General features: G+C 42.0%; 1 protein-coding gene across 7 annotated transcripts in view; it reads left to right on the top strand.

The window, feature by feature from the left end:
- Nucleotides 1–11,533, top strand: part of LOC307251879 (nuclear factor 1 X-type-like) — a 112,266-nt gene extending 100,733 nt beyond the window's left edge. For 5 of the 7 annotated variants that reach the window (XM_080029322.1, XM_080029316.1, XM_080029317.1 and 2 more), the window contains 3 exons: nt 605–752; nt 3,096–3,184; nt 6,790–11,533. In XM_080029322.1, coding sequence (XP_079885448.1) covers nt 605–752; nt 3,096–3,184; nt 6,790–6,804 — 252 coding nt within the window. In that variant the 3' untranslated portion in view covers nt 6,805–11,533. The remainder of the gene's footprint in view (nt 1–604; nt 753–3,095; nt 3,185–6,789) is intronic. The other 2 variants (XM_080029321.1, XM_080029320.1) reach the window with 1 other exon arrangement.
- Nucleotides 11,534–12,562: the final 1,029 nt, after the last annotated feature.

Raw genomic sequence — 12,562 nt, 5'->3', positions numbered from 1 at the left:
AAGACACAGTAGTATACATATGTATTTAAATTACACATGCACACAGACTAAATGCTAATTTCCCCTTCTTATTTTTTATTTTAAATCTTATATTAAACTATAATAGCTTTTTAAACTCCATTTTTCTTTTCTCCTTATGTGTTGACAATGTTCATCACTTTTCCATTTTAACTTTGCTATTTTTAGTGTATCTGTCTCTAGACCATTTTTGTTTTGTTTTAAAATTGTTATGATTTTGGTTAATTCTCCTGCGTCCCTGTGTGTGTGTGTGTGTGTGTGTGTGTGTGTGTGTGTGTGTGTGTGTGTGTGTGTGTGTGTGTGTGTGTGTGTGTGTTGTTTGAATGGGCCTAGGATTACTTAGGTGGATACGGTTGCCATTTGTCTAATATATGAGTGTCTTATCCTTACATGGAAGTCTTACAAGTTTGACCGTCTATCCCCCGTATGTGTGTGTGTGTGTGTGTGTGTGTGTGTGTGTGTGTGTGTGTGTGTGTGTGTGTGTGTGTGTGTGTGTGTGTGTGTGTGTGTGTCTGGCTCCCTGTACACTGTATATATTCTTGGGGGTGTGTCCTGCTCACCCTGTCTGTATATGGTCCGTCTGCAGCCTAATGGAGGTGGCCAGAGCAAAATGCCGGGCTCCTTCCTGCTGCCCCCGCCGCCCCCGGTGGCGCGCCCTGTGCCCCTCCCCATGCCCGACTCTAAAATCATCAGCACGCCCAATGATGGCGGACTCAGCTCACCCACATCTCCGTGTAAGTCACCCCTAACTCCCACTCCCACTCCCCTCCACAAACTACCCATTACCGCCCCCCAAAAAAGCAGTCTCCCCACAAACTGACAGAGGCCACTCCAAAAAAAACGATTTTCCAGCTCTAGGTTGGTTAGCTCTTAGCCTTTTTTTAGTTAATCTATCCATTGGTTCCAAGCAATAATACATCCAGTTCGTTAGGCTAGAACAGCTGGAGCCACCTTAGAAGTCCCAGTGTTTATGTGCAGTGCCGCTACATTTTGGGCTTTTTTTTTTATTATTTTCTGTAATCGTGTAGAAAACCTGCTTGAAAATGACAATGTGACTGGGACTTCTACTGTGGCTACTGCTGTAGTTCAAAGTTTAGCTGACAGTCTGCTTCAAGTAAACACTCAGCAGCCCCCAGAAGCCTCACTTTCAAATTCATCAATCACCTTATGGACTGTACTTTACTGTACTGTATTGTACTAGCTAAGATCCGATTCTGTCGAGGCTGAAGCCACGCCTTTGCCAAACCAGAGATCCTCTTTCAAGCTTTTTCGATATCTCTTCCTCTGAGCTTCATTCTTCTTTTCTCTCTTCATGTCTTTGCAGAACCTTTCCTCCTCCGCTTTCCTCTTTTTATTCCCTCTTTTTCTCTTGTCTTTTTCTCTGGTTTTTCGGTTTCCTGCAAGCACCACAAGAGACAGTGTAGTCTCTCCTCCTCCTTCTTTTTGATGTGTTTTATAGTTTGGGGGAGCAGAGCATAGCAGGGCCCTGTGCACGTTGCCTCTGTAAGCCGCCAGCTTTTTGATCAACACAGACTTTGCATGTCTGTCTGTGACGGCGGCAATACAATCTACCCCCTTTCTCTCCTTTCTTTTTTTTGCCTTCTCCTTTTCTTGATTTGATATATTCTCATATTCTCCTTTTATTTCTCTCTTCTTTCTTTTCAAGGGAACAAAATTAGGGCAGTTGGCGTGGACTCCAAAAAAAAAAAAAAAAATCATGCCCCACTCCCCCCCAATCCCCTCGCCACTTTCACACAAATCTCACAACAATTAAAACATTGAGAACGACAAAAAACACGGAAATCATAGTTTAACAAGAAAACAACCCGATCTCTCCGAACATAAATGATACAATCTTAATCAAAGATGTTTAATTAGTGCTTATACTGGGGGAGCAGGAGAGAGGAGTGTCAACCATGGAGCGGTGAGGCGTTGGTTGGTTCCACCCAGACAGGTGCAGTGCAAGAGTCGGGCCACGGGAGAGGCACACCGAGAGAGGGGGCACTGGACGGAGCAAACCGGGGGCACCTTCTCCTTTTTGTTTTGCCTTTTTTTTCTCATCTTCCTGTCCTCTCAACCTTTCCTCCCCCTCCTCCCCACCTTCCAACTCTCAGATTAACGTGTCACTTTATTATTTATTTATATGATCATCTATCTATATAAATAAATATCGTACTCTCAGTCTCTTCTCTCATCTCGGTGACTGTTTTTTCTATATATATATTTTTATTTTTTACCCCCTCTCTATACTTTTGTCTCTGATTCTCAAGATATCGTAATTACAGTCATAAAAGCAAACGCACACACATCTCTATGGGAAAAACTCTCACCCTCACTCATGCATCAAATTTCCAAGCCCTGTCACTGTCACCCCCACACATTTCCACAATCCCCCTCAACCTCAAACAAGTTATGCACAAAATGCAAAAAAAATCTACTCAGCCGCCATGTTGGAGTCCGGTGAGCACAACTGCCCTAAATTTGATCCTGTGGCATCTCTCAATGGTGTCACTTTGTAGCCACGATGCTCCTGTTAACCCTATAACACGTAAACGGAGCAATGGTTACCAATAGTGATGAATACAGTTCCTCCATCGCCAACCTATTATTAAGTCCACAGTGAATTCTCAGTGGTTTTTATATGATTATAGTGGCTTATTGCTGAGGCCAGGGGCTGCAGAGGAGCGTCTCAGACGAAACAGCGCAGGTATACAGTATTTGGGGGAAATAGCTTTTTTCATGTTAGCTCTAATGCTTACAGACTAGACATCCCCTTGTTAGCCACAAGTTAAATGGTTTAATAAAGACAAATTGCAGTGACTTGCCCTCAAAATGAATAAATCATCCATCTGACTAATGGGGCATCAGTATCCCTGACCCTGACTGTCTCTTCCCAGTAATTAATTTGACAGTGAATCCTATAGTCACAGTCTTAGGAGGTAAATATTACATAAACAAAACGACAACAAAAAAAACATATAGATAATGTTAACGAGAGCATCAAACGCTACTATGAGCATACAGTGTGTATGTGTGTGGGTAAAAGCATGTACACACTTGTCTCTCTCTGTTTATAGCATACTCAACGCCAGGCTCCACAGCTCCCAACCGGTTTGTCGGCATCGGAACACGGGACAACTTTCTGAATATCCCCCAGCAGACTCAGGTACCCCGCCAAGCTCCCCTCATTTAATTAACAACCACCCATCCATCTCTCCCTCCTCCTCCTCTGTTTTTTATGTGTTTTTTCTTCCCTGACTCCCATCGCCCCGCTGGAAGCCTGACTCGTTACAGTGCTGTATGTAGATTGGAGCTTTGACAATGGCTCTGCATTGGAAACCTGCTTCACCCTGTGATTCAGGTTATGGTACCGGTGTTGATCAACAGCTTGAATATTTTGACACTCTAAAAGTTGAGATTGCATCTGTAGTCCTGCATGACTTTTATCTGCATCATTTTGCTAAACCAAGCCCTCATAACTATTCCTAACTCAAGGTCCTCTTACAAGCTTTTTCCAGAGCTTTTACACAATCACAGTGTTCGTCAGGATCTGTTGAAATGCAAGATCAGTAGCTGTTATAAAGAGGAAATGTTTAAGCTCCAGTGTGAACAGAATATGGATGCAACGGATCACAACCAGCAAGGTTTGGATCGTATCAAGGTTTTTGAGTTACAAATCGGATGCTTTTTTGGATCAACAACAACAACAAAACAACAACAAAAAGGCAAAGATAACAAGATAAATATAACGTTGCTTTCAATTTAATTTGTTATTTATTTGTTTATTTTTTGTAAACATGGACAGTGAATTGAAAAAATAGCTAACCGGGGGGGTAAACGGACCATGCACTGCACCCTGCATTCATAAATCTGCACTAAGGGGGCCAAGGCAATGTGTCCCTGCAAATCGATTGATGGCAAAGCCAATCTGTGGTTCACGTGCAAGCCGAGCTGTGAAAGGTGATCCATACGCATCAACTGTGAACAGATACATGTCCATGAAAACTCCAATCAGTTCATTAATGCTGTATGATATGGAAAGCCCTGGGAAAAGCTGCAAATTGGACCCTGAGTTGGGATTTCTACGGTCTTTGAACTTTGAACCTTTCAGTTACATTTTTGTTAAATCCATTTTTTTCTGCTAAAATATTCTAAGAACATTTTGTCACACACACATTTCATATACATATTTGCATAGGAATACAAATAGCAAATACAGACACAGACAAGATATTTCGGATAAATTTTTTTGCCCAACTACATTGACACAGTGTTGCCCATATATATCAAGGCCTTTAGTTTCAGTATTGGTTTACAGAGTATGTACCGTGGTTTCCCCACAGTGAATATAAGCCATGCCAGTTAGTTTCAGCTCCAGCCGTGTTGATTTATCTCTGCTCGGCCCCACAGTGTGTATCAGTGCAGTGTGTGAGGCCAGTAGTGAACTACATTGTGGTTTCAGCTTTGGCTGCGCTCTGCCACTGGGCTGCATCGTCTTGGGCCTCCTCCATCACCAACACAACTTTTCTCATTAGGGGCTAACCGCACCTGCCTGCAGCCAACTCCGCTCTCCTGTCCTCCCCACATATGGAAACAATCTGCATTCCTCCTCAGCACAGCTCTGCTCGGCCCCCCCTTTCCTCTCCTCCCATCATGCATCAGCAGCCTGCCCCCCTCTCTCTCTCCCTCTTTCCTACTGCTGTTCCCTCTAGTCAATTTTTCGAGCTCCCCACCTGCACCACTCTCCCACAGATGTAGCCCTGGCACAGAGGGGACATCCAAACACCATCCAAATGTGTGCGAGCGCTTAACACACACGCACATACACTTCAACTCTGTGCAAAAACCTCTTGCCCCTCATTTTCTCTCCTACAAAAACAACAACAGGGCTTTTTTTTTTTTTTTTTTTACAACAGCCTACATCTGTTCAGAACACTTACTTATCCCCGACTATAATTGCTTATCGAACATTAATTGGAAAATGTCCACTTTAAACATTTCTGCCGAGGTTTACTCACACAGTGAGAACCTGGGCATTAGTATGGACTGTTCCTGTGTTAGCTGAGCCTAGTAGGTCAGTAGCAACTCCAGCCAGAGAGTGAGGAACAGAGGTCTCTGCCTGTCCTGCTGTTCCCTGGCATATGGAGAGGTTCAGACGATGGCCCTGCCAGCCCGCCGCGCCGCCTGCAAGCCAACTAGCCAAGACTGAGGGAGGGAGTCTTCCCACTGACGGCAGGACAAGAAGCAGAGATAAAAAGCTGGTCTGAGGAGCTCTCTGGTGGTGAGACCTCAGTTCTGCAGAGAGAGAGGGAGAAGTATGAAAAGTAGGAGGGACCGAAGGAAAAGGAGGGAAAAAACCGAGAGGGAGTTAGTGGAAGCTCGCTGCAGTCCACGGTCACGTCCCGGCTGTCTGGTTGCCCACAGCAACCAGACATGATGTCATAGGCAGTTGAACTTGGACTTGAGGGGGGGGGGGGTCACTTTCCACTGCCAAGGATTACACAGGGAGAGCAGGAGTGGGAGATGGAAGAGGAAAAGAGACGGGGGTGTAAGGGAAGTTGGAGCCAGAAGAAGGAGGAGCTATCTACAAACTCAGAATCAGGGGTAGGACAGAGGGAAGGCAGAGTCGGTGGAGGAGAGATGAGGGGGGGGGGGGGTTATAAAAGTCTCTCTGGGTTTGCTCGAATAGGGGGACAACAGAGAGCTCGCTGATAAAGGTGGGGTGATTTGCTGCTCTCTCCGGGCCAAGGCCTGTGGAATGTCAGTGGCAGCCAGAGCAGCTCGGGCCTGTGCCAAAGCCTCAACTCTGCCCCTCTTATCAAACACAGAAACTGGATCCCAGGAGTAGCTGCCCTCAATAGGGTTTAGGGTGTAGCCTGAGACCACTCGGGCCCGCAGAGCACAGACATACTTGGTGGATTGCCTTACATGTAAACCGGTACAGCATGACGAAGCAGTTACAGTCCTGTGTTTGCTCACTGGAAAGCCATTCAGGACGCTAGAAAAACTGCTGCCCCTATGCTATTTGTAGCTCTGAAACAGCACAAGTGTTTTGAATGAGTAGAACGCCAGTGTCAGCCCTGTAAAAAGCAGCAGGTGGTGAAGTAGAGGTAATAACTTTTGTGGATACTGTATGGGACAGCTGAGCTCAGCAAATACTGTAGGAGAGGGAGAAAAAAAGAGTAGCATGTGGCCACCTAGTGGATGAACAATTATTTACACAAGTGGCTCCCAACACTCCATCGTAACCACTTAACACACGCCTCCTGGTTGTACTGTAGTGTGCAGTTCAAGCAGATAACTTTCTTTGCTTTTAGAGAAGGTCTGAAATTATCGAGTAATAAGCTAATACATTCCTGAAAAAATGTGTAGCAGAAATATATATTATTGTCCTGTCTTATTAATCACTGTATGACCCCTTATCTTGTGACCCTTTGGAGTTGGTGATGTGTAAGATGCTGTTCTGTGTTCACACTTAATTCCTTTTCATATTCTGTGATGTCCCACCACTGCTACCTCCTATAATCAAACCAATAACTGTTTGTGTGTGTGTGTGTGTGTGTGTGTGTGTGTGTGTGTGTGTGTGTGTGTGTGTGTGTGTGTGTGTGTATGTGGGGGGGGGGGGATAATGTTCTGTATGTATATTTCAAAATTAGTTTATTACACTGCAACTCAAGACTGACGAGAATTAGAACATCATATCTTAAATGCAAATCTTGGGATGTTTTGTAAAGGCTATTTAATTGTTTTCTTTTCTGTTCTTCTCCACAGTCCTGGTTCCTCTGACAAGGCCTCTCTCAATCAAAATTGTGTCATGACAATTGGAAAATTTGAAAAACAAACATACCACCGCTGATTACAAACAGACTGATGACACTAAAAGATGTTTCTCTCTCGCCAACACTATTCAAAGTACTACTACAGAACCCGAAATACCCTGCCCCATCCCAACTCCACGAGGACTCCCAATCCACCACTATTTGAACTGGAACGTTGGTCCCCCTTCATGCAGGAGGCTTCAATGAGATTGAGTGGTCGGACTCAGAATGCAAGCAGGAGGAAGAGGAAGATGAGGAACTATCTTACACACACCACAAAATGTCAGAAAAGGAAACACAATATGGCAACCTGACAAATGACCAATTATACATTTGTTGTTTATTATTTTTTTTATAATTTTCTATTTCATTTTATTTTGTCTCCACAATGAAAGTCCATGCATTGGCTTGGAGATCCAAAAGTTAGTCGTAAAGATGTGCAAGTTGAAAAGATTGCCACCGACATTGCACACATCCATATCTGTGTACTTTTCCAGGTACCTCTCCTCTAGGTGCATGGTCCCACCTGATCCACACCCCCACCCCATCAGCAGCTCAGTGCTGCCCAGGGCCCAGACCGTAACCACAGCCTCACTACTGTGTGTCGCCACACTATGACGCTTCCTTTCGCTCAGCCCTGAGCCTCTTTTCATTCTGATTGGCCAATCATGGTGACACCATCCAATGGTGTGACATGTATGCACTAAGTGGCTGGTCTTTGTTTACCTGTCAAAGTATCAGGGCGTCCTGCTGTGGGAGAAGCGATAGCCATGAGTCGAGTGCAAGCGAGTGAACACACGATACACAACAGTCATAACACTAACTCCACATGTGCTCTTTTTCGTCCCCTCACCTATGCACTATTAATTTTGAATAAGGGATGAACAGTATTGCACATCGATGGTCAGATGAGCGATTAGAGAAGCAAGTCGAGGCTGGCTGCCACTGCAGGGATGAGGCTGTGCTAACAAGTCTAGGCCCTGAAACATGCACCACACACACACACAAACACACCCATGCTTGTGCACAGCATTTACAGACCATCTTCTCCAGAACAGTCTCTCACACAACCACTCATAATATCCTCTTGCTATTATTCATAAATAAGGAATTTAATTTACAGTAATACACATGCAGCATCCAGCTTCATATTAGCTTTCATTTTGTTTGTAGGTGTTTTCTTGCGATTTCCTTCTCTTTTTTGGCAGATTTGGTTTTGGTTTGTCTCACTTGGATTGTTTTGACCTTCTCTTGCATGTATTTAGTTTGCATTAGCACATTAAGTTTCACGCTCAAATTTCAGCAAAACAGATTTCAACGAGACAGCAACAGCAGTTTCTCAAATATCACATATGGACAGCAGAGTAACAACAGCTCACCACATGCATCCCTTGCATTGCTTCACCCTGTATCCCTCAGTCCAGTCACAGGAAAACCCAGAGGACTACACACACACACAAACGCACATATAAAATGCACACTAACACCACCAACAACCTGACATAAAGTAATAAAGGGAAGCCTTTATATTTGGTTCTCCAAACTGCCTTTGTAAATGGTTTTTCATTCACTTAAGATTTGTCTTTTTAATTTGAGATATTTTTTATGTCATTGTTCATATTGAAATTGATATTGGTATTATTTCCATCGTGACACAATCCAACAAAAGCCGACCTCACAAAATAACTGGACTGCCTAGCTGTTGGTTCTATTTTGCAGGGATAGTAAACAGGGCTGAGGCCCTGTTCTCAGCCTCTCTAGTAACATTAGCTCTATGTACTAAAACCATATATCAAGACTATAACAATATATGAAAGTGCCTCTGTATTCGCTTCATGCAATTAGTAATAAACTTGACTTCAGGTTCCCTTCCCACATATAAGCTAAAGCTACAGGGAATGGTAGCGTTGGTGCATGTGGAAATCATTGGCCTAGGACAGATCTTTATAGACGATTGCAAACTTTTTTTTGTAAAGACAGAGAGAGATCCTATACATATATATTTATGATATATGCTCCTTTTTAACTTTTACTACATGAGCTGGTTGGCAGTCTAGTTATTTTCTGAATCCCCCCACCCCATCCCCCTTCTGCCCCCAACCTGTTTCAGTAACATCACCTTACTGTTATCAGTACAAATCAAATGACACACGCCATCGCCATCTGCAGCGCAGCATTATAATACCTAGATGAACATGTCACAAAATCGACAGTAGGTTTGAAGAAAAAAAAAGTGTTTGTTTTTTGATGGAAAGTATTATTATTGAAAAATATGTGTCGATTGAGCCACGTGCAATGCATTGGGTAGATCATTGTGTTTGTCTGTTAGAGATTTTTAAGAAAGCTAAGAGAAAAGAGAAAAAAAATGTATTTGTTTCAAGTCCGTAAGCTCCGGGACTCTAAAATAGGGGGCCATGAAAAATCCTAGTCTTTGTAAGTTGGGGGTATTTGTTTTTATTTCCTCTGTCTCTTTTTTAATGTTTTATGTGTAATCAGTTGTTTATAAAAATGTGGTAGGGCTGAAGGAAAAAAAAAATATCTACATAACTCGAGAAGAAAAGAATTCTCTATCAGATGAAAACTGGTGCTTTAAAACTATAAAGCACATTCAGACCTATTGTAAATTAATGGTAATGAACAAAAATAACAGACCATTTAGGAAACAGCGTTATTCCTCTCTATTTTTATTCTTCTATTTGTATTGAGTGTGGGGAGAGGTTCCTATTCCATAAGGTTGTGACACAAAAGGCATTTTGGTTCAACCTTTAGAGAAAAACAAACCCATATTGTCAAGCTCTTCAGATAGCATAATACCAACACACTGCCTGAAACTCACCAGCATAAAAAACTAAAAAACAAACCCTTCCAATTTATCCTGTTTTTATCGCATACAGTGGTGTAAACACACAACAAGTTCCTTCACTTACAGAGATATTTTATTACCACGGTCATCTCGATATGTTTCTGAATCCAGAGCTGGATAGAGGACTCAGTGAGTTGTGTTGAGAGCCAAACACAATGGAAAAGAGAATCAGGTTAGACCCGTTCTGTTATCTACTGCATAGATAACAGAACATAGGCTTAGAAAGTAGCTTAAAACCGGGCAAAAGTATGAGGTCTGAACCATTTATGAAACAGGCAGCAAGATGAGCCTCTCCCCTGTTCCACCCCATCCTCTGTAAATGACTCTAATAGTGCTTGTGCTGTAGTGTATAGTTTCCCAGCAGTTAAAGGTTGTCCCTTAAAAGTGCCTTTTGTTCACAGACTCCATTTTGTAATCCAGATCGCCTCCTTTTTTTCTTTTTTTTTGTGGAAATGGCTGGAGTAAGCAGGTTGCCCCTGAGTGCTGCGGCGAGGCAACATGCTGTTGCCCATTCAGCACTCAGGGACTTCTTTTTTCACTCCACCTTCAAAATGAATCCCCTCCATTGTACCTTCCCCTATATCTGCTTCCATATATATATACATATATATGGAAACTGGTGTGAATTAGTTATTTACTTTTTATTGATAAATGATGACAAAAAAAATTTAAAGGCAAAAAAACTTGCTCTCATTCAGCTCTTGCTTTTTTCTTCCCCTCTGTCTCCACTGTCTTGTTTTCTCTTAGACACTGGAGTAGTCTGTAACTGTGTGTCCGTCACTCTCTGTCTCTATCTCTCTCTCTCTGTCTCTCTCCCGCCCTCTCTGCTGTTGGGAAGATGGAAAAAAAATTGCAGAAAAACTTTTGTCTGAGCAGAATGCAGTTCGCTCACATGTTATTCTTGTCTGTATGCTTCACATTGTATTACCATACCCATCTTCTTCAGCTTCTCCATTCAACAGCTAATGTAAGTGAACAAATTACGCTGACGGGCTTTTGGGGGTGTACTTGGGTGGGTTAGGAAGGGACTTCAGGGGTTCGGCTTGAAAGAGGTTAAACGGGGTCGTGAGGGCTGGATGGACTGCTTTGGGATGTTGAAAAAGGGGCTGCTTTGGTTAGGATAAGAGTTTGCTCTTTTTGTTTTAGCTATTTATTTTTGGCTTTGTTTTATTCCCCCCCCCCCCCCCCCCCATTTTATATTTTTAAATTTTGATTTGTTTAAATATTTGCTATCGGGGTATGCTATTGTTTAAGCTCTCTTTGAGGGTGCCTTGGACTGTAAGTGAAAGCTACAAGCACCTTATTTCCGGACTTGTCCTGCACGGGGCTGAAAGAGGGGGGTTGCATTTCCAGGACATATCCCACATCCATTCAAACCAATCTTTTAAAGTCAAGTATTATTGTTCACAGTGGGTTTCACACAGTGAAACAGCAGTATTAGCCATTTAAGACACACACACCAACCAGATAGATAAAAAAGCCAGCATGAACCTGACCTCTCAGATTTATAGGGATTCAGGGAAGTCCCTCCACTTTTCTCCTCTGACCACCTCATGCTGGACTGCTCCGTGTCTATGTTCTGTTGTTTATTTTGTTCTTTATCTTCTTAAGCGTGTATGGTTATTAGTGTAATAGGCAGCACCCTAGGCCCCCTGACTCCCAGCTCTTCTATGCCTCTGTCTACGTCCTCAGTGCAGCACCACTTCTTTGTGAGAACACCCCCAGAGCTCTAGGTGAAATGCATGTGTTAATTACAGTTTCTTTTCCATAAGAAGAAAATCACAGTTTGAGAAGAGCAGCACCTGATTGAATAAAAAGGATGTTCTTGACTGTACCATCTTGTTGCGCCATGTCTTTCTTTTTATTGGTTAAATCGGTGACTAAAACAAAGAATCAGTAATAATCACATCATATAGTAGACATAAGTTGTAAAGAAAATACCAGTAAACCTGTCTTTTTGTTACTAATTTTTTTGCAGTATTACTATAAACTCTTAAAACGTGTGGAATTGTGAAACATCTTTCAAATAATTTTGATAACAAGTTATGTTTGTGACTATTGGTCCTATACGCAGTATCTGCACATTCTTTGTTACATCATACAACATACACCCTTTGTCATGGGCATTAACAAAATATTTTCTAGTTGTACAGTGATGCAGTAAAGCAAAGAGTGAGTATGCAAAGCAGGCTTCATTTTAATTTAAGGAAAATCTTCGGAAAGTGTCAAAAACAAACTTTGTTCCAAATGAGCAATTAAATAATAAGATATTAATATAAATATATAATTTAAAATATCTCAAACAATATCAATGTAAATTTGATCAAAGTTATCTAAGCTTAGAGGACATATCAAAATAAAAAAGGTACTCCCACGATTTAGAAACAAAAACGAAAAGGGGTAAAAGTTTGACTAGTTCCCCCAATTACTAAGAACCTGAACTTCTTTGTGTAAAATCAGTGAAGTTATCCTTTAAGAAAAAAATAGTGTCAACAATAAGAAAATCCTTTATTAGTCCCACAGTGGTGACATTTTCAGGTTACAGCAGCAACAGAATAGTGCAAATAATAACAGAAGCATCAGCATGGATGAAAAATGTAATGATTATACCAGGGTTGCCGCGGATCTTGAAAAGCATTAAAAGTCATTAAATTTAAGTTTCAATATTCAAGGCCTTAAATGTCTTAAAAAGTCTGGAATTATTGGGTGGGCGGCATTAAATTTACTCGGGGGCAGAATTAATGAGCTTGCCTTATTTGTTTCATTCTAGTTTTCTAGTTTAATTGTTAGATTTCTATGTTTTTATTTTATCTGTGTTTTATATACAAAGATATCCGGCAAGTCCGACACCTACGCTAGAGGC

Source organism: Ammodytes marinus (genome assembly GCF_949987685.1).
Source record: "Ammodytes marinus genome assembly, chromosome: 6".
Taxonomy (NCBI): Eukaryota; Metazoa; Chordata; class Actinopteri; order Uranoscopiformes; family Ammodytidae; genus Ammodytes; species Ammodytes marinus.
The sequence above is the reverse complement of the archived record's forward strand: the minus strand, read 5'-3'. Positions and strand labels throughout refer to the sequence as shown.